Source organism: Meles meles, chromosome 1 (genome assembly GCF_922984935.1).
Source record: "Meles meles chromosome 1, mMelMel3.1 paternal haplotype, whole genome shotgun sequence".
In the NCBI taxonomy this organism is placed as follows: domain Eukaryota; kingdom Metazoa; phylum Chordata; class Mammalia; order Carnivora; family Mustelidae; genus Meles; species Meles meles.
Genome location: NC_060066.1, coordinates 90,346,109 through 90,370,318, shown reverse-complemented (window position 1 = coordinate 90,370,318; position 24,210 = coordinate 90,346,109). Strand labels below are relative to the sequence as shown.

Genomic DNA, 24,210 nt, shown 5'->3' with positions numbered 1-24,210 from the left:
CGTCAATTATGCCTATGTAGTAAAGCCTCCATAAAACCCCAAAAGGATAAGGTTCACAAAACTCCCAGGTTTTCTCACACATGGAGCTGAGGAGAGAACTGCTCACTCAAAGAGGGCCTGGAAGTTCCACAGCTCCTCCCCACCTACCTTGCCTTCGCATGTCTTCCAACTGGCTGTTCCTGAGTTATACCTTTTATAACAAATCAATAATCGAGTACATAAAATGTTTCTCTGGGTTCTGTGACCCACTCTAGCAAATTAATCAAATCTTCCCAATTAAAGTTTGGTGTATTGCAGTGGCTGGAAACCCAATTTATTTTACTCATGCTCTTCAGTTGAACAGGTCTTCAGCTTCGCGGACAGTTCTGGCTGTTGGAATCCACAGTCCCCTTCATGAATCAGTTGATCCGAAGCAGCATTAAAATGTTTTAATGGGCCCCTTGAAAAGATAGCAGGCCATCATTTACTAAACTTTGAAAAACACTGCCCTTCCAAGGGGATTATTGAAACATTTTTATATTCTAACAGCAAATAAGAATACTGACCACCAAAGAGATCTTTGGCAAATGAGCATTGATAGTTCTGTCTTGGTTTCTGATTTTCCTTTTGTTAGGTCACTTGAACAATGATGAAAGGGTATGTCATGTAGGTAATTTCCTCATTCAAACCCACCTCCTACACGCAGGATGCAGGTAAACACTTGAGCTATTCGGGATAGTTTTTCCTTTTAACTGATTTATGTTCCAGGAGCTGTTTTCTGATTTATTGGAAGGTAATTTGTCTGCCCCCAATTAAAGTGCTTAATTTCCCCTGTCCTTTAGGCAGTAGTGTAGAAGAAGCAACCAAGTATGACATGTGTTCAAACATAATGAATTATCACTCCAAACTCGAGAGTTGAGTTTTCTTCTGCTGCTGTCACCGGAGCACGCCCTGGGTGTCTGTGCTCTTGGCACATGCAAGCTTGCACACTCACCTGGGGGCCCTGGGCCACAAGTGAGACCGGATTTCGGGACCCCTCTCCACAGGGCTGGCCTGTTCACCCAGAAGGGAAGTGGGTGCCCCCTTCTCTCGGTGCCCTGTCTGCCACACACACCGCCTCTCTCACCGCTAGAGAAGGCCCTTCTCCACCCACTGGCTAAGGTGCCATTTCACAGCTTTTGTCCCTTTAAGATGGTTCAATGGATCCATCCCTTTAATATTCTATCCTTTGGAAGACTACAAGATGGCTGTGGTTTTCCTTTCATGTCAGTGCAGCGTCTGAGGATATCTGAAAGGGCGCAAGGTGAAGGGTGACACAGGACCCCTCCAGAAGCCAGAGAGTGGAGAAGGGGGTGGAATTCAGAGGCAGATAGAGCCAGCGGGACTTCGCTATTAATTACTGAAATACTATTCTTATTTAAGCAGCAGCAAAATGCTTTCCTTAATTTAGCGATTTACATGGAGACTTCACTATTTCTAAAATGTAAATAAATTCTTGCTAAGAATGAAGACTGGGACTTCCTCTCTCTCTCTCCTTCCCTCTCTCTTTCTCTGCATCTCCCTCGTGCTCCTCGTCCTCCTCCTTCTCCTTCTTCCTCTTCCTTCTCTCTCCATTCTCCCTCCCGCCTTCACACAATAAATATTATAGTTGGATGAAAGGAGCAAAGAAGGGATGTCCGAGAAACCCCTGCTGAAAATTATTTGGGAATCCCTCATAAGTGGAATAAGGCTTAAATTCCTTTTATTCACAGGATTAAAACTGCTAGTAATAGCAAAAATATCAAGAGTGGGACTGATGAATACGTGTGAGATAGAGAGTATAATAGATTCCTTGTGTTGCTTTTGTCCATTTTAGCGAGGATTAAATATAGTTTAATAGTTCTTTGCTGCACAATTTTTTAATTACTTTTCTGAGCAGCGACATCTCTAAGTATCACATAAAGCAAAATCCCTCAGAATTTAAAAACAAAACAAAAACAAAGGAAAGGATGCAGCATGATACTCAAAATAACATTATTTTCTAGTCAGAGCCTAACGTAGAAAGGTTAGCAATTCACATGACATCTGGAAAATCCTTTCTAAATCTTTTCTCATACTAGTCTTCGCTAAACATTAGCACCATGGGGGTAAGAAGGCAGACATTTTAAAAACTATCGTCTCATTAACTGATGTGAGATAACGTTTCTTGATCTAATGAAGTGTGAATAAGATTTATCTTTATACTTTCCACGCTGTGGTTATTAGCCCCCTAGTGAAATGCTCCAATCATATACTTGAAATTATAGATACAAATATACTGCCAAAGGAAAGAAATATACAAAGCTGGGTTTGTCACTATTTCAAGTGAAATAAAATGTAAAGAAAAGAAAACCTCAAATAGGAAGATTAAGAAGAAAGGTGCTCTTGTGTCAAAACTGCCATGGTTTGATTTGGTAAAATGTTATTTAGGTGCTCACTTATACATTCTTCTGTTTACTTCCGGTGGGGGGGGGGGGGGAGATGATACTCTTTCCTCTAGGAGCCTGTCAGTAATTTGGAAAAGTCAGACATAGAGGCAAAAAAATACTAAAGAAATGGTAATGAGATGTGTCAGGTGGTGATAACTAGCTCTTTGGGCCACTCTCCTGACCTACAAAATAAAGTCAGGGAGAACCCTAATACTCAGTAGACCCCATTCCATCTTAAAAGTGTACATGAGGGACGCCTGGGTGGCTCAGTTGGTTAAGCGGCTGCCTTTGGCTCAGGTCATGATCCCAGCGTCCTGGGATCGAGTCCCACATCGGGCTCCTTGTTTGCTGGGGAGCCTGCTTCTCCCTCTGCCTCTGCCTGCCACTCTGTCTGCCTGTGCTCACTCTCTCTGACAAATAAATAAATAAAATCTTTAAAAAAAAAAGTGTACATGAGTGGGACTCGTGAGTGGCTCAGTCAGTTAAGCGTCTGACTCTTGATTTTGGCTCAAGTCATGATCACAGGGTCCTGGGATAGAGCCCTGCAATGGGCTCCAGCCTCAGCTGGGAGTCAGCTTGAGATTCTCTCCCTCTCCCTCTGCTCCTCCCCTCACTCACACGCTTTCTCTCTCTCAAATAAATAAGTTAATCTTTTTTTAAAAGTTTACATTAGTTTAAATAGTTGGTGAATAAGAGGACAATAAATTGTGGGATTATTTCACACAACTGTAGACAGTCAGTGTGAGATTCTGTATATAAGCAGTTCATAGTTCTCAACATGCTTGAGGCAATGGACTCTTTCTCCAGACAAAAGCAGATACTCGCAAATGTTTGCATAGAATTTGGTGATCAGGTCAACTTCCTCACCTCACCTCCCCACTCATGCTTCCATGCCCCACGTTATGTATCCCTGTGCCCATACAATAAGAGGAAAGACTCGAATGGCCAAGAGGCCAGGCATTAGGGTATGAAGACTCCAGAAACCTTGAGACTTCTCTGTTTTTTAAAGAACAGCAACTGTTCAGTTTGGGCTGACTATTGACATGCAGGACTTAACATCTAGTTTTTTTTTTCCATTTTTTTAAGGGAAACTTATTTGACATTTTTTGTGATATCTTCTAATGTGATCTCCCAAAGTCATGTTTTATTTTTAGCAACCATCTTAACATTTTAAGGAAATGATATATGAACCAAATGAAGTCTATTTGTGGCCTGGGTGTAGACAAAGGACACCAGTTTGTGATGTTCACTCTAGTGACTCAGTGCATATTGGAGAAGCCTGTGGCATTTAGTGGCATGATCTGAATTACTCCCTTAATGTGGCTGTATGCACTCACATATACACACAAATAAACATACAGCTAGGAAGGTAAAAAGGGAGGGGGTCTTGCAGACACAAATGATCCATGATCAAAGAGTAGGAATGATGAGGAAGCATGGGATGTTTGGGTGAAAGAAGAAATATTTTTCCTAGCTAAAGGAAAAAGAAGATTGACTTCACAGTAAAACAAGTCTTGGAAAGCAAATGGAGATGTTTGTGTGAGCAGAAGATTCTTGAATGATCTTGACTAAATGGATTCTGATCACACAGAAAGATTTGTGTCTCCTGTGATATTTGCCATAAAATGACACTACCAACGAACATTTACCACCTCATTAAATAGATTAACTCAATTATATGAAGACCCAGCGAAGACACAAACTCCTAAAACACGTTTTCCCCAGCTGTTGATTCGCTTGTTATCAATCATAAATATGAATTCAAAATCTTGGAGATCTCATTTCAGTGGTAAAAATACTGGAGCTTTCATGATTTGCATAGTGATCCTGATGTAAAATTCTGCAGAAAGCAAAAAAGAAAATCTGAGTTGAGCTGAATGTCAACTTGCATGCCAATTTCCATTCATGTACAAATATCTGATCAAATTCATATAATACAGCTGGGTCCACTTTCATCTTTAATGAAAAGAAAATTTCACCCACAGGATGTGAAAACAGGCATTGGAAATTCAAAGTGTGTTTTTCTTGAACACGCACAAGAACTCAAGGTTCTCATATTACTCGTTTCACTCTTTTGCTTTCTTGTTTGTGTTTTGTTGTTGTTATTATTATTTGTTTTTATTATCTGTGACTGTCTCTTATGGCTATGTTCTTGGAACAAAAAGGAGAGAGGGGGTGCTATGAAATTTAAATTTCCCTCCCAGCCCCTAACCCAGGGTATTGTCAGTTTCCCTCCCAAGAGGCAGTAGCAGATATCCGTTCTCAGGTAACCTTCTGAGAAATACTATGTGCACATAGTACCAGTGAGTAACTGAATTAAGCTACATATTTTTTAAAAGCCCAAATAACAGTTATTTAGAAGTAGGGATTTGTTTTTCTCTCATCCAAGAGGAATCTGGAGGCAGGCACAGCAGGCCTATAATGCTGGCTCCATGGTCATCAGAGACTCAGGCTCTTTATCTTTCTTCCTCATTGTTCTTGGGACACAATTTTCATCCTGAAAGGCAGTTCATGATCACAATATGGTGGCTACAGTGAAATCAATCACAACAACATTCCAGCCAAAAGAAGGAAGAACAAAAGGGCATGCCTCCCGGCAGCTAGCTCCTTTTAAAGAGATTTAAAAGTCCCATACCACATCTAATTGACTAGCCCTCTGAGGGGATAGATTTTAAGCTGGGCATTTTGCCACTCCCAAACATTGGAGTTCTCTTGGTAAAGAATAAAGGGAGAATAAACATGGAAGAGGCAACTAGCAATCTACTACAACATACAAACCAGTAAGAATATATATTCTCTTCTCCCATATTTTTTAAACAAATGGTGGCGTATTATAAATATCCACATTGTTTTTTATTCTAGCCACTGCATTTATTAAATTTTAGTAGGACCAAAGCCAAAGGACCGAACCTGGAGCTGATTCCTCCGAGAGACAGGTTCTGCCTGACCCCAGCTGCTCATAACAGTCGCTTCTTTCACTCCTTGCTGCTCAAAGTGCAGTCTGCAAACCACCAGGATCTTGCTAGAAATGCAAAATTTGAGGCTCCACCTTAAATCTACCGGATTCAGAATTTGCAGTTTAACAAAATCCCATAAAATGTGTATGTGCATTTGAGTTAGAGAAGTAGTGAGTACCTTCCCCCACCACCCCAGTTTAGAGAGAGCCAAGATTGGTAGTATGTTAAGAGCCCTCTCCCAAATAGCTCTTAGGGTCTGGAAGCAATTCCATGTTCTAAGATGGATAGCTGACAAGAACCCTGTACAAATGATGGCCAGTGTATCAACTGTATACTTACTAATCTATTCCTAACTATGCCATCAGTCTCCAGTTCTGGTTCCTTCCTCTAATCCCTACCACTTCGCTCCTAAACTGGAAGGAAGGTGGCTTTCAATCCCAGTTGCCTCTCTCCCTAGTTTCTAGACTCCCTTTTCTCATGGAGCTGTTCTTGCTTCTAGTTTCCTTAACTCTTCTTAAATCTGTCCCCCTGGTTTTTAATCCCTCGAGCCAAGAGCTCTGAGATGGCATCACCACCCCAAAGCCTGAATCCTGGCTTTCATTGCTTTCTTGAATGAGGACAACCTCAGCTAGTGACAATAGTCAGGATCAGAGATGACTTTGATCCTCTCCTGAAGTTTGTTTTGGTTCTTCCTCCCCAGATCCCAGGCAGATTTTTCTCTTCCTAAGTTTGTGCCAAGCCTGGACTGTCCCTGCGTGTTCTCTTTTACCCAAGGAGATATCAACACAACACCAATAAGGACCATGCTGCTAATGTCAATGAGTGACTGGTTGCTGAGTCCTACCATTTACCTAGAGTGTTTTGGTCCTCTGCTGCCACAGTAAGAATTGCTTGTGGATGCTGTGGCCAGGCTGAGAAACAGTGGTGGATTAACTGGGCCCAGCAGGGATGGAGATGTGGGAGCCTGGCAGAACCTAACACTTACAGTCAAGTTGGAACATAGTGCCAATACTATGTGAATTTGGATGGATAAAAAGGCCATTAGATTTGACAAAATGTAGGCTGCTAACCTTTAAAAGAGCAGTCTCAGCAGAAAAGTAGGGCCAGAAGCCAAATTGCAGTGAATTAAGGAAGAAATGCAAAGCAAAGGAAAGACGGCAGCTGATAAAAACATTCATTTCAGAAATTTGTGGGTGGAAGGAAGAAGCTGTAAGACATAACAGAATCAAGTGACATTTTTGTAAGATAAGGGGAAACTAAACGTTTTTGAAGGCATAAGGGAGAGACTGTGAAAAGAAGATATCGCAGACAAACTCCAAAGAGCAAAAGAAAGATCTTTGAAAATCAAGATAAGAAAACAACATTAGTGAAGGTGTTGGTTATCATAAAGAGGAAAGATTCCTTACCCTCAGACACATCAAAAAGGCATAATGGAAAAATGTAGGAAGAAAATACAATGAGTTGTGTCTTTGGATAGATTATTCGGTTTACTTTAACTGTCTTACACTCAACAAAGTAATAAGCAATATTAAGGAATGTGTTGAGTTAAATGTGGAACTTTCATAAAACCAAAGATTTTTATTGTAGGAAAAGCTTATGGAATAATCTATTAATGTACTCTCTTCATCTGAAGAGATGGGAATCCATGAATGAGTGAGAAAAACCTATTTGCCAAAATGGGTTTAAAGGAGTCTAGTGGCTGTCAGGATTTGATGCCGTCTAGAAGAATCCCTAAAGATCGTGTGCTAGAGATGAAGAGAGAATTTGCCAAGTAAATGAAGCCAAAGCTAAGGCTGAAGCCAAGGGTAACTTGAGAATGGAGATGAAAGCCAAAGTTGTAGCTGAAGCCATTCAATGTAATTTATTTGTAGGACCTGAGCATTATAGTTCTACTTTACTTTGTGACCCAAGAGCAGGGGCAAGAAAATGAGAAGCAAAAGTGATACTGGGTTGGGGCTTAGTGTGGTCTGTCGCTGAACAAGAAGGAAGGGGGGGCCTATGGCTGTAGGAGCACAGTATGAATGACTTGCCTCAGCCAGTGGGGAACCTCTAATAAAACAGTCATCTTCATTTCAGATCTTGCCCAGTTTGAACTGTGTCAAAGCATAGGCCTTTTTAGACTGAAGATCTGTGGTTGATTCCTGACCCTACTAGTAGCTAGCTATGTCACCAGAAGGAAGTTATTCAGATCCTTGGGCTCCTCATTCACAGAAGAGAGATAATAATACTCAGCTCACGAATATGTTGTGAAAATTAAGTTACCAAGAAATTAGCACTAAGTACTAGCCCTGGTAAATACTCAAAATGTGACTACAAATTGTTCTGTTGGTCTCTTCTTCTAATGAGATGTAAATATGCATTATGATATGTAAGTGGATATACTGTCTTAAAGTATTAGATTACTATAAAAATAGTAGTATAATAGATGCCATCTAGATATTCTCTAGAATTCTTTATAATGAATGAGACCATTCTCTCAGCTCACCTCACACCATGTAGAAAAGTAGAGAGCTATTCAGACTTGGTAGGGAACATATACTTTCTGTAATGAAAGAGATAGTCTTGGGGGATCTTGAACGCCATCTTAAGATGCCATTTTTTTTTTAAGTTTTGCTTATTTATTTGACAGACAGAGATCACAAGTAGGCAGAAAGGCAGGCGAGGGGTGGGGGTGAGGGTGGAAGCAGACTCCCCACTGAGCAGAGAGCCAGATGCAGAACTCAATCCCAGGACCCTGGGATCATGACCTGAGCCGAAGGCAGAGGCTTAACCCACTGAGCCACCCAGGCACCCCAAGATGCCATATTTTTAAAGCTTACTGAATACCATTCTCTCCCACTGAGTGTACATGGCACCAGAGCTTCCTCCCATAGAGTTGCCGCCTTTCAGGGCAGAGTAGGGAGACTCAGCTCGAAATACCATTGAACCAATGCCTTCTTCCTGGGTTGTCCATACAGCAGAACAGTTTCGGTCTGATTACTGATGGAGGAGAAATCAGTAGTCCAACATAATGCTAACTATTCTCATCCTTAAATACCTGAAATAGAAGCAGAAGTGCCATTTCATTTCACTCACAACTATGTAAATAGTATAATCTATTTTTTAAGGATTTTTATGAGTACAGTATGTCTACAGAGATTTTTAAATTAAAGTGTAAATTAGATCTTTAAAGCATCTAGAAATCTCACTGGCTCCTAAAGTAAAATATTTTAAACCAAAAAAAAAAAAAAAAAGATTGAAAAAATTGTTTTTAAACTACCTTCTTTCAGTCTCACCCTCCTTATCCAGCCCAAATATCTTTTCTGAGTAACACTCCAACCCCCAAATTCCTTCTGGAGTCCCTTTCTGGAATTTGGTTTTGCAGGGCCATTTTTCAGTTGAGGTTGGCAATTACACCTGAGATGTCTAACCCAAAAGGACCAACTTGGAACAATGAAGGTTACTAAGAGCAAGCTCTGGCATTAGGGAAACACACCTGCTCCCATGAGAACCCAGAACCAGTTTGCATTGCCCAGCACTGGTAGGTCATGGCTATATTTGAAATATTGAGGTTGTAATACTGTCGGGTGGCTTGTATAACCCAGAGCTCTCCCTATCTTCCAGAAATCACACGACTGGTTTTCATCAATGATAGAGGAGAACCAAAATTGTTACCAGGTGTTTCTTTATGTTTTTCTTCTTTGACTTACTGTCCCACTTTAACAAAATATGAATGCCACAAATTATGGAGCAGAAAACGTAATACCATCCCTCCACCACCTTAAAATAGAATATATTACTAAAAATATTATTTAGTTACTGGAAATGATAAAGATGATAGAACCCTTGGAGGTCAACATAGATGCTCTAAGAATAAGTCAGCGTGAATTAACCTTCCTTCCTTTTTTGTCATGATTTCTAGGCTGTGCCTGGCCTCAAATACATGATGCATCTGAATTTCAACAGAGCATGTAGTAATCAACTAAAATACAATAATAATGAATTTGCCTGGACACATACATAGGCACTAGTATTTGAAAGAAAATATCACCAACATATAGTTCTGGGATCATTCCAAAGCCATATTAGAAAAGGAACTCTCGGTTTGAGCAATAAGAAAATGGGTGTCATTATTGAAAAACTCCTCCTTTCCACTGATTTTTGACATATGCTTTTGAAAGTTGAAACCATCATTTAAAAAGTACATAGTAGGGGCACCTGAGTGGCTCAGTGGGTTAAGCCTCTGCCTTTGGCTCAGGTCAATATCTCAGGATCCTGGGATCAAGCCCCATGTCGGGCTCTCTGTTCATCAGGGAGCCTGCTTCTCCCTCTCTCTGCCTGCTTCTCTCTGCCTACTTGTTAACTCTCTCTTTGTCAAATAAATAAATAAAATATTAAAAAAAAATAAAAAGTACATAGTGAATAATGTGTTAAGTAGATAGGTGGATAGCGCTTATTTCTATGTAAGAATTACTATGAAAAACAATATTTTCTTCTTGGGAACTATGCTTGTAAAAGAGCAGCTTTGAGCTGTAGAAGAACTATAGGAAAGGGGTCAACATCATGGGCTAAAGAGCCAGACTGTCACTTCCCACCTAAGTGATTTGGGGACAAGTTCATTAACCACTATGCCTCAATTTCCTCATCTATAGAATGGGATTAATAAAGAACTTAGCTCATAGAGATGTAAGGATTTAATGAATTAGTGCCCAGAAGAGTGTCCAGCTAAGCCTTGCACTAAGCAGTGGATATCCATTATCTTATTAATCCTCACACGTGATAATCAATGAAGTAATATAATCATTAGCCCTACTGTACACATGAGGAAACTAGGCTCAGGGAAGTTAAATACCTCACCCAAGATCACTCAGGTAGAAAGGTCAAAGCCAAAATTGAACTGAGATCTCTCCAACCGGAAGCTGCATTCTTAACACCATAACCATAAGGTAAGGTAAGCACTGGCTCCCAGGAACAAGGCTGGAACCCATCCTAAGACCTGGATGCATCAGAGCAAGGCTACCAGCAAGAGTGGCCTCAATGATTTCCCCAAGTTTTAGATGGAACTCTTTGAATCCCTGCTGTTAAGAGCATCATTAGTCCCAGGACCAAGGTGAAGTTGTTCCAGCAGTCAGGAAAGAAGAGATACAGAGGCACAGAACCAAGGAGGGTGCAGGAACACAACACAGGCAAAGTGGTAGACCTCATCATTCATTTAAAATAAACAATCAGGGGCACCTGAGTGGCTCAGTTGTTAAGCAGCTGCCTTTGGCTCAGGTCACGATCTCGGGTTCCTGGGATCGAGCCCCACATTAGGCTCCCTGCTCGGCAGGAAACCTGCTTCTCCCTCTCCCACTTCCCATGCTTGTGTTCCCTCTCTCGCTGTGTCTCTTCCAGTCAAATAAATAAATAAAATCTTTTTTTCTAATTTTTTATTTATTTCTTATTTTTTTATAAACATATAACGTATTTTTATCCCCAGGGGTACAGGTCTGTGAATCTCCAGGTTTACACACTTCACAGCACTCACCATAGCACATACCCTCCCCAATGTCCATAACCCCCCTACCCCTCTCCCAACCCCCCCCCCCCAGCAACCCTCAGTTTGTTCTGTGAGATTAAGAGTCACTTATGGTTTGTCTCCCTCCCAATCCCATCTCGTTTCATTTATTCTTCTCCTATCCCCTTACCCCCCATGTTGCATCTCCACATCCTCATATCAGGGAGATCATATGATAGTTGTCTTTCTCCGATTGACTTATTTCACTAAGCATGATACCCTCTAGTTCCATCCATGCCGTCACAAATGGCAAGATTTCATTTCTTTTGATGGCTGCATAGTACTCCATTGTGTATATATACCACCTCTTCTTTATCCATTCATCTGTTCTAGGACATCTAGGTTCTTTCCATAGTTTGGCTATTGTAGACATTGCTGCTATAAACATTCGGGTACACGTGCCCCTTCGGATCACTATGTTTGTATCTTTAGGGTAAATACCCAGTAGTGCAATTGCTGGGTCATAGGGTAGTTCTATTTTCAATATTTTGAGGAACCTCCATGCTGTTTTCCAGAGTGGTTGCACCAGCTTGCATTCCCACCAACAGTGGAGGAGGGTTCCCCTTTCTCCGCATCCTCGCCAGCATCTGTCATTTCCTGACTTGTTAATTTTAGCCATTCTGACTGGTGTGAGGTGATATCTCATTGTGGTTTTGATTTGTATTTCCCTGATGCCAAGTGATGTGGAGCACTTTTTCATGTGTCTGTTGGCCATCTGGATGTCTTCTTTGCAGAAATGTCTGTTCACGTCCTCTGCCCATTTCTTGATTGGATTGTTTGTTCTTTGGGTGATGAGTTTGCTAAGTTCCTTATAGATTTTGGACACTAGCCCTTCATCTGATATGTTGTTTGCAAATATCTTCTCCCATTCTGTTCGTTGTCTTTTGGTTTTGTTAACTGTTTCCTTTGCTGTGCAAAGCTTTTGATCTTGATGAAATCCCAATAGTTCATTTTTGCCCTTTCTTCCCTTGCCTTTGCCGATGTTCCTAGGAATATGTTGCTGCGGCTGAGGTCAAAGAGGTTGCTGCCTGTGTTGTCCTCAAGGATTTTGATGGATTCCTTTCTCACATTGAATAAAATCTTTTTTTAAAAAAAAAAAGAGAGAGGGAGAGATACAATCAATGGAGGTCATGTAGTCTATGACATGGGATACTGTCCCCAACCCTTGACCCCAAGTGAAGGGTCAGTGAACTGCCGGAGCCCTTACTCAAATGTCTATTAGTTAGAAAGGCTGATATTCCTCAGCGCTGTAGCCAGTTTCTTCCGTAGGACTCCTCGGACCATCTCAGATCTGGGCCACAGCATCACCAGCCTCATTCTGCTGATGCTCAAGGAGGTAGAATTAGTGGGAATTGCCTCTGTCTGCTAACTCAGCCAAGTGGATTTGCTAGATTTCACTAGGTGGGGTTGTCAGCTATGTCCCTCAAACAAAAACCCTGCTTAATTATAGAGAAGCAGGTTTCCATTTTGCAGAATTTCTCCCCTCAATTCCACAGTCACATATGAGCAGAAAAATGACCGCCCTAAGATCCATAAACTCTGTATACCCACATGAAACTCCATTTGCAACAGTGGGCTAAGCAGTCTGTTGAGGTTACCTATGGGCTGCTGGATGGCAGAGCAGTGTCCACAATAGATAGGGATCCAGACATTGCCATCTGTCAGTGTCCCCTCAATAGCTTCATTGTTGACTGGCCCAGCCCCTCACTGAGAAGCAGATAAGCAGTGGCTAGACATACAGACCTGCATGCCTATTGAGTAGTGCCTGACTGAGCACCATTGCTCTGCCATCTACTGCCTTCCAGTGAGTGCTGTGGGGGTCTCCGTTCTCAACACATATCTATTTGGAGGCAGACAGTCCCCTGTTGCACTATGTGGTCCAGGGGCAAGCTGGATCTGAGGGTGCATTTGTATAAATGTCGCTCCAGAGACACTGAGGGTACCCCAACATGAAAGGGGTACAAAAAGACTCAATATGCTCTAGTAAGCCAGACAGAAGATTCAAAACAAGTCCTAAGCAAAGAGGTTTGAGTTGTCAGAGAGTGAAGTCAGTAGCTCAAGATGAGAAAAGGGAACGGAGGGTCAAACAGGCAAGTCTGAGGTCAATCTGAGTAGACGTAGGAGGAGGGGAAGGCTCCTGCTCAAGCCCAGCTTTTACTCCAATTTCCTGAACCTGACTCCCATTTGAAAGGTCAGGTGAAAGGAAAAGGCAGAGCTCCATGTACCCTGGCCTATTTAGGACTCCACAGAGCCAGGAAGACATGTAGGCTCACCCAAGACTTCACCGGTCATATTCTGACCCTGTCACAAAAACAACTCTTTATCACCAACTCCATTTAGAAGAATCTTTACATATTCAACAATTCTGAGTTTACATTTAGGGTTGTAAATCAGCTAAAAGCTAGATGAAGTTTTCCATAATAGAAACGTTTTTCTTTAAATTACCTCGTGACACTCGGGTACTATAACTTTACCCAACTATTCACACAAGATCATTGAAGAATGACTGAAATTGACAGTGGACACTTGGAAAAGTCCTGGGTAAAATGATCTACCTGAAAAGGTACATCTGTTTATTTGTTTGTTGTTTATTAGTTTGTTTAAATAATGCTCTTATTCTTCAACAACTGCCACCAGAAATGCAGTCTGACAACTATGCTCTGCAAATCAGAGTAACATTTGTGTCCTCTACGATATTGCTGAGCTGGCTTGTGCAAAGGGTCTGCATCACAAAAGCATGTCATTAAAAGGCTTATCTTCCTTGGTAGAAGCCAGCAACCCATTTGTTTTCCGTTTTGACTGTCTATACAAGTGCTTCCCATACACGTAAGGGCAATAAATCCCCAAAGCCCGAATAAATGCGATGCTGTTGCTGTTGTGCATTTTTATGGTCATCGTGGAGAAAACAACTTATTTCCATATTCATTGATTCATTTGGAGCCTAGCGTGCCAGTGGGACTCTTAGGAGATTGAACCAAATGTCTTCAAATAATTTCAGGCTTCAGTTGGCATAGGGCACTTCCATAAACAGACATAACTCTAATTCTGGATTCCTGAAGGAAACGTATGGACAGCTTGACTAAAAACAAATAAGTTAGGACTCACTAGGATTCGCAGTCTCCCCAGAGTGATCCACAAAAATAAAAAACCAGTTCCTCCTCTGACTTCTTCCCCTGAAGATCCCAAGATCCTAGACTTCTGTTCTGCTGGGCATGCAAGAGAAAGCAGATGGGCGTGGGTGACAGTTGCACAAAAAGGCCCTCTCGGGAGTCATAGAGAAAGAAATGTGTCCACACAGCACTGTGAGATGAGATTGTCTACCAGCTGCCTGTTCTTCAGTCCCAGGGTTTCTTTGATCACTCCCTAGGAAGGAAGGATATGCCTGCTGTCCAGTCTAAAACTCAGGGTGAGCCATGGCACAAAGCTGAACCTCTATACTCCTTCTAGAAGAGAAAATCAAAAGATTCTCTACTACACTAGACTAGGAACCAACCGTGTACGTTGTGTGTCTGGACTCTGACATGCCTCCAGGGCACCTGACGTCAGGCTTGCTTTGAGAATTGAAGCATTACCATCCATCATGAAAACCATTGTATCACTTCAATCAGGTGGCTGAAAAATTCTTACTCCATCATATTATTTCTCCTTTCCTCATTGAAAGGAGTAGTGTGCATTTGGGAACACCCTAGCTGATTTCAATATACTTGAACTGTTCGGTTTCATGTAAACCCAACCAAGAGTTAACTCATCAATGAAAAGAACTTAATATCCCATTTCTTTCTACATGTTTATGTTCCATCCATCTTCCCAAGATGGTACAATCATTGGCTTGTTCTTGTGTTTATTATATAACCCAGACATTATCACAGCAAAGCAGAAAAATCTATGGAACCCCTCAAATCAGGATACCAGGTGCTGATGCACACAGGCAGAGCTGGTTTTACGTCAGCTGTGTGACAGGGTAACCGGTGTGGGAATTTCAGGGCTGGCAATGTGCTGGAATTCTGAAATTCATCTCCTTCATTCTAGCCATACTGGTTTCCTTCCCACACTTTGCTTTGACATCCATGCTTCCCATCATTGCCTTGTTCAAAACCACGTAATAAGTACCTTCTTTGTACGAGGCAAAATACTAAGTTTTAGAACTTGGTCAAGCAGAGTCAAGTTGAGAAAATGTTCTCACCTTGAAAGAGCCTGGCAGTTGAGACAGACATGCAAATCGATAAAATGGGCTTCCATCAAAGAACCCGAGGCTGTGCCAAAGAAGTGGAAGGAGTAGATCTTCTCCCTGAAGGAACCACGGCAGGACTCTGGGGATGTGAATTTGGCATCAGCTCCCAGAGGAGTCCTGCCTTTGAAAACCTACTGGGAAGAGAACAAATGGATGCATAGCTCTGACACACAGCGATATTGGGAACTGCCATTAGAGATACAAGAACAAAGTACTGAGAAGGTTCAGACTAGAGGTGTATCCACTGAAGAGATCAAAGAAAGTGACATTTGCAACAGGGCTTAAAGGATGAGAGGGTCTGTGCAAGCAGAGATGTGAGACTGGGTTAGGGGGTTGTGAGCAAGCAAAGAATGGGATATGCCTGGGAGCTGGAGCACAGCTCATGCCCGAGAATAGTGGAGAATAAGCCTTGAAAGCCAAGTTGAGGCAGGATTATAGAGGGCTTGGAAGCAGATAAAAGTGATGTGTGCTTGGGTAGACAAATAATCTTTGTTTTCCATTACCCCAAATTGTGAATCATGATTTAAGGAGAAATTTATTCCTTTTGGAAAACAAACATGCTGTATTAATGTCCCTCTTCAAAAACAGACAAAAACAAAACCAAACAAACAAACTAAAAACACTAAAACAAACCAAAAAACTACACTGACCTCACATCTTTTTCCAGCTACTGTTCTTTTCTCTATTCTCCTTTTCCAAAACTCCTTGAAAGAATTGCTGACATCCTATTTTCTCTTGAACCCGCTCTGGTCACATTTTTGCCCCATTTTCCACCTGAACAACTCCCATCAAGGTCATCCATGTGCTCCACACTACCCAGTCCAGCGGTCAAGGCTCAGTGTTCATTGTCCTTGACCTACCAGAGACCTTTGGCATGGTTGATTGCCCTTGGTTTTGGAAGGGGGGGTGGGTAGAGGGAGATGGAAAAAGAGAGAATCTTCAGCAGACTTCACATCCAGAGTGGAGCCCAATACAGGGCTCAATCTCCTGACCGTGAGATCATGACCTGAGCCAAAATCAAGAATTGGACACTTAACTGAGTCACCCAGGCACCCCACCCTTGCTTTCTTATGTCACTGTACTGAATTCTTAAGTCACTGAAAAGGTAAAGCCTTTTCAGTCTCTTTACGGCTTCTTGATTTCTCCCCAAACCCTAAATGTCAAAATGCTCCAGAACTTCATCCTTTAACCCTGGTCTCTACCTTCACTCATTTCCTTAATGTCATATAGCTTTAAGTACCATCAATAGATACATTGATAACCCCGACATTTATAATCAGTCTACCTGATCAATTTCTCAGGATTGTGTTTTCAGCAAACAACCTTTAGGAATGAGGTAACTGCTCCCCCATCCTACCCCAACAAGGAGTAGGCCTGCTTCCCTTTGCTGTAAAAGTAGCTCGATGCTTCTCTCCTGTAACGGAACCCATTATATGTGTAGGGGTCCATCATGGCCCAAGGAGAATGCCTCAGAGATATGAAGCTGATGCTGGCTGCTGAGTCTGAGTAATAAAGTCCTTTGTCTCTGACCCAGCATCCATGAAACAGTAACAGACTAACTTGCTAGCTTATAGAGTAAATCCCGAATGCTGCACAGTTCTTAATATTAAGTACTTGTGCTTCCCTTTATAAGCAACTTAACACTTTAACCCAAATAAATTACATATAGAAGGGTTTACTAGCAAGTGTTCAAGTTTATGACTTTCAAGAGGATAAAACTCTACACAGAATGAAGTGTTTGACAGAAATGCTTCTCCCTCCTCCTATGGATGGCTTTGGCCAAGACCTTTACAGAATTATTTTGGATTTGAGGAAAAATTGACTAACAAAGAACATTTTAGAGCCTGGTACTGTGTAGAGAAACTTCTGGCATTCCTTAAGGAATCTCTTAAACTTTAATGCTTAAATGTTGATGTGAATGCTGAGAAATTTAGGAAGGTAGTTGGGAAGTTATTTTTGATCAAGGATCCTTTTAGCTTCCCTCAAATCCACTGATTCGTTCACCCTAAGCCAGAGCCTGCACAAGCTCTTCCGAGTTCCTTAGATGAGATTTTTCATCCATCTGCTGCATCTGAAAGTGATCCCTTAAGACAGTCATGCTTCTGGAGACGACTCATTTCTCTGATTCATTCTTAACAAAGATCCACAACTAGCAGGACACACAGCCAGTGGCTGTCGTCCTAATTTCTACATGTGTGAAACCAAATCCTGCCAATCCTTATGTAAGGCCTGCAGGCCAAAACAAATCAATCTCATAGACAAATCCTACTTGCAAAAACGACTCAATCTCTTACACAAGAAGTGGTGTAGGAATCTAGTCTTAATGTCATTTGCATTCATTTACTATGTCAAAAAAGATGGAATCTATGCAGTCAGAATTTGCAGTACATAGGAGAAAATCATTTAAATGTTCTAACTATAGAGATGGATGGCTTTAGTGGGAGAGAAGTGTCTTTAAAATTACTGACTCTTTCAAAATTTTATTAAAAGCAGACATAATCGGGACTATCCTGGTATTATTTACTTTGTGTGTCTTTGCTGTTGGCAAGAATGCATGTTATTCCATTTCTTGGAGATAAGCAGAAAGCCACAGGGACTATTTCAACTCATATTCTAGGAAACCAAGAACTATACAACACTCAGCCGTCAACAAATTGGTGATTAACATGATGTCTAGACAGGTTCTCAGGAGAATAATATTATTAATTAAGCAGCAGTTTGGTTAATCATGATAGCAAGAATAATTTTTGGAATAAATATTTTATTAGTGTGCCCATCAATAAAGCAAAAGTAAAAGAATATATGTTAATTAATTCATTTGTTGTAACATTGAGATTATGGCTGGCAATTTCTGTTTGAGGGCCCAGAGAATGAGCTAATACTTTTAGTATGGCATATCTTTATCTTACTGGTTCCAGCTAATGGCACTGTATATTTCAATTACCTAGCCAAAATTCCTTTCTTGTCATCTATCAAGATATTATTAAGCTCCATTAGTGAATAATTGAATTTGACAAATTTTCGGTTGCTATACATTTATCTGTTCTTTTAAAACCGGGTGTCTCCCGTTTCATCGGTAACAAAAACTTCACTGAATGAGGAAAGATAGTGAGCTGTAACTATAATTAAGACCCCGATCTTACTTTCCATCAGTCAAAAGACTCATTTGGAAAAGAAGTAAATATATTGGCCACTTCTCTTCAGTACACAGACAATAAATCTTTCCAGAAAATACAGTTAACCTGATATTTTTGGCATAACTCCTAGCCCTAAAACTACAGGGAAGAGATAAAAACAATAAAATTAAGTAAAAAAAAAATTTTTTTTTTTCTTAAAAAATTATTCAGGTGAAAAAAAAAATTATTCAGGTGAACTTGTTCTCTTTTATCTCTATAAAAGAACATCTGTGGAAGCTTCCAGGTTGGTGAACACGTAGGGATTTGTGGTGCACTCAAGAGGGCATGGGAGCTCTGCACTTTTCCCCACACCTTGCCCCATGCATTGCTTTCACCTAGCTATTCCTGAATTATATTCTTTTATAATAAACCAGTAATTAACAGAAGATCACAAGTTATATAAGGACCTGAAGAACATCCTGAGTGCAGTGAAAGTGGTGCATGAAAGTTCAAAGGGAATTTCAGGAAGCCTACAGGAGATCACCAGCAGTGAGTGGGACAGTCATGAGAACCCCATGACCACTGCAGGGAATAATGACCTCCTTTAGGAAGACTACGAAGAGAAATGAACTGACCAGGCTTTGAGAATCATGGAAAACTATGTAGTTCCATTCAGCGAGATGAAGAAAAGAATTGCTAAGAGGGTTGGAAACTCATGGATGGTGACAGTGCCCAGCACCACCTGGAGGTGATGCATTATGCCAAGAAGAAAGATGAGGGCAGTGTGGCCAGGCTGAGGAAGAGTTCATCAAAGCCCAGACTGTGTTTAAAGCTAACTGCAGGGGCACCTGGGTGGCTCAGTTGGTTAAGCCTCTGCCTTCAGCTCAGGTCGTGGTCTTGGGGTCCTGGGATCGAGTCCCTCACCAGGCTCTCTGCTCAGCGGGGAGCCTGCTTCCCTTCCTCTCTCTCTGCCTGCCTCTCTGCCTACTTGTGATCTCTCTCTGTCAAATAAATAATAAAATCTTAAAAAAAAAAAAAAGCTAACTGCAGTTGTTGCAGTCTGAACCAGGAACCACTAAAGGAGTTGCCTTTTCTTTATAATAGTGTTATAGACTGTGACCATCTTCCAAAACATTTCTAAGTTGAGGGACATCTTCTATGGGGAAATGAACAAGCTCAACCACAATTTTTATGAGATGATGAACAAGCTGGAGAAGCAACATTCCAAGAGTCTTGCTGGTGAGGGGACCCTCAACCAGCAACAGATGCTCTTTGGTCATCTCTTCCTTGGTTCGAACACCTATGGTTCTAGCCCTCTTAGCTCACCAGTCCCTCTGCATTTTCCTGAAAGAGTGAGATGAAATCCGCCTCAGCAAGTGACGAAGAACTAGCACCTGACCCTGCCCTGTGTAGACAGTCTGGAGATGAATTCCAGATTCAGGTTCTTCATCTGCAGGCTGGTCACAAACCCTAGATAGATTGTTCTCTGCATTGAGAACTTCAGTCTTGGACACCGGGACTATCGGAAATGTTTCCTTTCCGAATGTTATTTTATAAGGGGGAGGTGGGGATAGACTTTAATGAGAGAGAGAAGTAAGAACACAGACTGTATGACCACTAATTAGGTATGTATTCTTTTTCAAAGACTCAGAGTAAGTTTAGACTCGACGAGATGCATTCATAATTCTGTCCTCCAGGAGCTGCAGTGTCTCCACCTCCACAAAGTAAGAATTGCCTTCTCAGTATGATAAGTACAGAAAACAACATGAACAGCTAGAAAGCCTACACTTTGGCACCTGCATTTATTTAACCACTAGTAGCCAAAGTACAAATTATCTCTTCAATGTCATTGTATGATTAATGACCTCAAAGTTAATGCATTTTCTTATGGTATAATTAACAAAACAATTTAGTATTTAAATAGAATTTATAGTCTCAGAGCATTTCAAATAACTAAGTAGATGATTGGTATTTAATTTACAATTAACATATTTTGATTCCTTCTATAGCCATAAAATTGGTTTTAAATATTAAATAAATAAATGGTATTTTAGATATTAAAATTATTAGATATTAGATATTAAATATTATTAATATTAGATATTAAAATAGTTGTAGTAATAATGAGTGCTACTACAAATTGTTCTCTAAATAGTCCAAACTTAAAAATATATGTTCTGAATAATCTGAGTTGATTTTAAAAGTATGAGAACTGTAAATCCCAAGTCAAAAGCTAAGTCAAATATCTAGAAAATTTCCCATTCCTGTGTACTGTTTTAGAAAGTTATTGCAGCTAAGCAGTAATAGAAAAGCTCTTTAAAATCACAGCTATTTCGGGGGCACCTGGGTGGCTCAGTGGGTTAAGACTCTGCCTTCTGCTCAGGTCATGATCTCAGGGTCCTGGGATGGAGCCCCACATTGGGCTTTCTGCTCAGTGGGGAGCCTGCTTCCCCCGCCCCCCCCCCCTTCCTGCCTTTCTGCCTGCTTGTGCTCGCTCTCTCTCTCTCTCTCTGTCAAATAAATAAATAAAATCTGAAAAATAAAATAAAATCACAGCTATTTTTTAAAAACAAGATTTTTTCCTATTAGGATTCACAGACATCATTACTATGTACTCTTTATCTTTATTTTATTGGATTATATAGGCTCTTCAGTTCTGGATATTTGGCATCAATTCTTAAAGTATTTTTTTTTCTTTTTTGCAGTTGGTTGGTTTTGTGTATGCCTGTTATGTGATCAGTATTTTCATGGAAGAAGAGGATACCTGTAAGTACTATTATAGCTACCTGTGGGTTTATTTTGGGTGAGCTATAGCTTCCAAAGCTAATCATTAGAGAGCTATGAAAGCTTTCATAGCTGGAATTTAAAATGATTGAATGAAGCCCAGTAAAGTTACAATCAAACGTTTGCAAACAGAACTGCTCACAAAGAAGATGGCACTAAGGTTTGAAACTCTCAGTCCCCACTGTATGTGTGGCTGCCCAGAGTCGTGGAGATCTACAGATTACTGTCATACCATGTCTTAGTAACTTTTCTTCAAAGATCTAAACATAACGTGGAATAGAAAATCGGGGATTATTTTATCCATGATCCATCTTAAGTACGCTACCAAAGAATTTTGACATCTAACTAATAGCAATAACATCAATACAATACATCATAGCAAGAATTCTAGCAATGCAAATTACATAAAATGCTCCACAAAACTAAAAATGACAACCTTCAAGGTGATATGTAAAAAAAAATTTTTTTAAAGAAATGCTATAAAATAACTAATACGATGCTAAAAAGCTAAGTAGTCGTGTTTCAGCAAAATACTACCGATGAAATAAAAGACAGAGAGGACCTGATGTTACGTGGGCAGAGGTTTAGCAATATATGCCAAAAGCCAGCTGATGTATAAGGCACGTCTTGGTGCAGCTGTTGTGAACTCATGTGATACCAAAGAAAAGTTTACTTTACTTTTAAAAAATAAGTCATTATTAGATAAGCAAATCACACCCACCTATCTCAAAGGTTCAGTTATATCATCGCAGTTACTGTCTAGGTTATAAAGTTGACCTTTTAAAAAAAAAACAAGGATGAGTGTCCGGCTAGCCATGGTGACCTCTTTCTAGAGCATAACTCTGAAGGGGTCTGATGAATGCTCCCCACCAAATAGATGCAGTCACAGTACATGAGCTGGAATCCACAGTGAGGATTTATTTAACCAACTGGAAGAAATATGGGACCCTGAGATTAAATTCTCAGGTAGTGAAAATGTGTGAACATACTGCATTCTATCTTTTACACTGGCTTAAGGGTATTTTTTTTTTTAAATACTAGATGAGCCGGAAAGTTTTTGACATTTCAGAAGTGCTGTTGTAATGACAGCACTTCCCACTCTGAGGTTAACGTCAGAACGTCTATTTTCTGCAGTTCCATTAGTAACTCCCCAATCTGACAGTTAACCCACAGAAAATCAGCAGCAGGTTTCCAACCTACAGCTGAGACAGGCTGTATCTCCAAAAACAGGAGACCTAAAGGAAATTATTAGAATAAATACTTCCAAAAAAAAAAAATACACTGCCTGATAAATCTCAACTGAATCCCTTATAAAGTAAGTTTGAAACAGTACCAAAAGTGCCTGTTTCCTGTTCTCCTCACTGAAGTCGGAGGCTTTCATTCTCCAGATGACTGTATTGTGCGAGAAGAGGCAGATTAATCAATAATGTTTTCTCCATTAGAATAAAGATATACAGAACTTTTCCTGGAGGCTTGTGATTTTAAGCAAACCTTGGAAATCCAAAATGACATGCAAAAGAAAAGGCTCATCTACACTGAGTAAAGGATTTATTTTGACCTTCTGTCAGCCTTCTTTCAAAGTAATATGTCGGTAGCTATGGATTGTATTGCTACTGGCAGATATTAAAGTGCTGTTGACTTTGACATCTTTAATTAGCTTACGTTTCTCTATAGAAATCTCTGAATCAGCTATTTGAAGGCTCCTCAAACTGGCATTCAGCAGCTGCTGGAAGCCTATGCTATTAATGGTTTAATTCCAGTGTTTGTTAGGAGGGCCATGCATTAAGTTACCAAGAGACATCTGGATATAGTAGTCGTGTTACCATCAATTCAAACAAAAATAGAGCCAGAGAAAGTCGTGGGTGGGTGCTCAAGACAAAATAAATATGCCCTACACTGACTTGACATGCTGATCTACTGGAGGAAAGACGACAGGGAGAAAGCAATCACAAACCTTTTAGTCTAATAGTTCTCAAGTGAGTGTAATTTTACATTTTTTATTGAAAGAAGTCGAAATCAAAGTGCAGTTGTAATTAAATTGTCCCAGAGTCTTCAGAAGGCAGATGTGAGCAAAGAGAAATGTCTGGAAACCAATTGCAATGATCTCATAGACCAGTCCAATCTGTGCCAACACTTAGCTTTCAGGTGCAATAATGAACCGCCCTTTGGATATGACATTACCTACCCACAGTCAAAAAGAGGTGTCTTTTGATTGTTTTTTTCAAAATGTAAACCTAAGTGAGAAAGCAGTTCTGGTAGCTTTCCAATTTGTCTAAGTATACTTCTGGAAAGCCAATTCTGAAAGGTAACTGCAAATATATAATGTAATGTCACAGTATTTTGGCAGACAATGTATCATTTATCATTTCGATTCCTATTCTAACTAATGAAAATCTCTGCATTATTCAGAATGCAAAGTTAAGCCTTCTTTTTGGACTGAAAGCTGTCTGCCAGCCTTAAAAATTAATAACAGCTACCCGCTCTCCCCTCTGCACTGCCTAAGTGGTTCTATGGGACTAACATTTCAGCTGATGGACATGTCTGAAGGGTAATAAATGCTTGAGGAAACATTTATTTCCAGCCACCCATCTTCTTAGTTACCTCTTGGCCTCTTCTGCTAACTATATCTCTTCTAAAGACTCAGATTGCAGGTCAAAGACAATGAAATAAAAAGCTCAAACAGGGAAGAATGCTATTTGATGAGGTCAGAACTTCCCATCACTCATTCCAACGAAGAAACCTATTTATAGCTCTTCTTTCATTTTTATTTCTTTTTTTAATATCTATCAATCTCTACAAACACTTGTGAGACCAGGGTATTTGGAATCTGTAATCACAAAAACCTGTCGACATCTTGTTTGTGAATCATCTGCTGCTGAAAATGAACTTGTAGGCTTGTTACTATCTTGTCACACTTACAAAAAAGAATGTTTTTAATTCAGGGACGTGTGTAGGCAAGGCAAAAGATGCTGAAAAATAGTATTAAGTACATAAATATTATCAGGCTTCTACAGAGGATCTGTTGCGAGCATGACTGCTTCTGATATCAGTTTGTAAATTGCACCTGGGACATTGGTTTGGTCTCACAAAAGCCAGTCTGGGTTGCGTATGTTGAATAGTCAGAGAAAAGTGTATTGACAATCCTAAGAGTTAGTTTTTG

At 40.4% G+C, this 24,210-nt stretch overlaps 1 protein-coding gene across 2 annotated transcripts in view; it reads left to right on the top strand.

Moving 5' to 3' along the window:
- Nucleotides 1–24,210, top strand: part of NKAIN3 (sodium/potassium transporting ATPase interacting 3) — a 624,835-nt gene that overhangs the window by 563,306 nt on the left and 37,319 nt on the right. For both annotated transcript variants that reach the window (XM_045979725.1, XM_045979715.1), the window contains exon 5: nt 20,972–21,032. In XM_045979725.1, the coding sequence (XP_045835681.1) occupies nt 20,972–21,032 (61 nt within the window). The remainder of the gene's footprint in view (nt 1–20,971; nt 21,033–24,210) is intronic.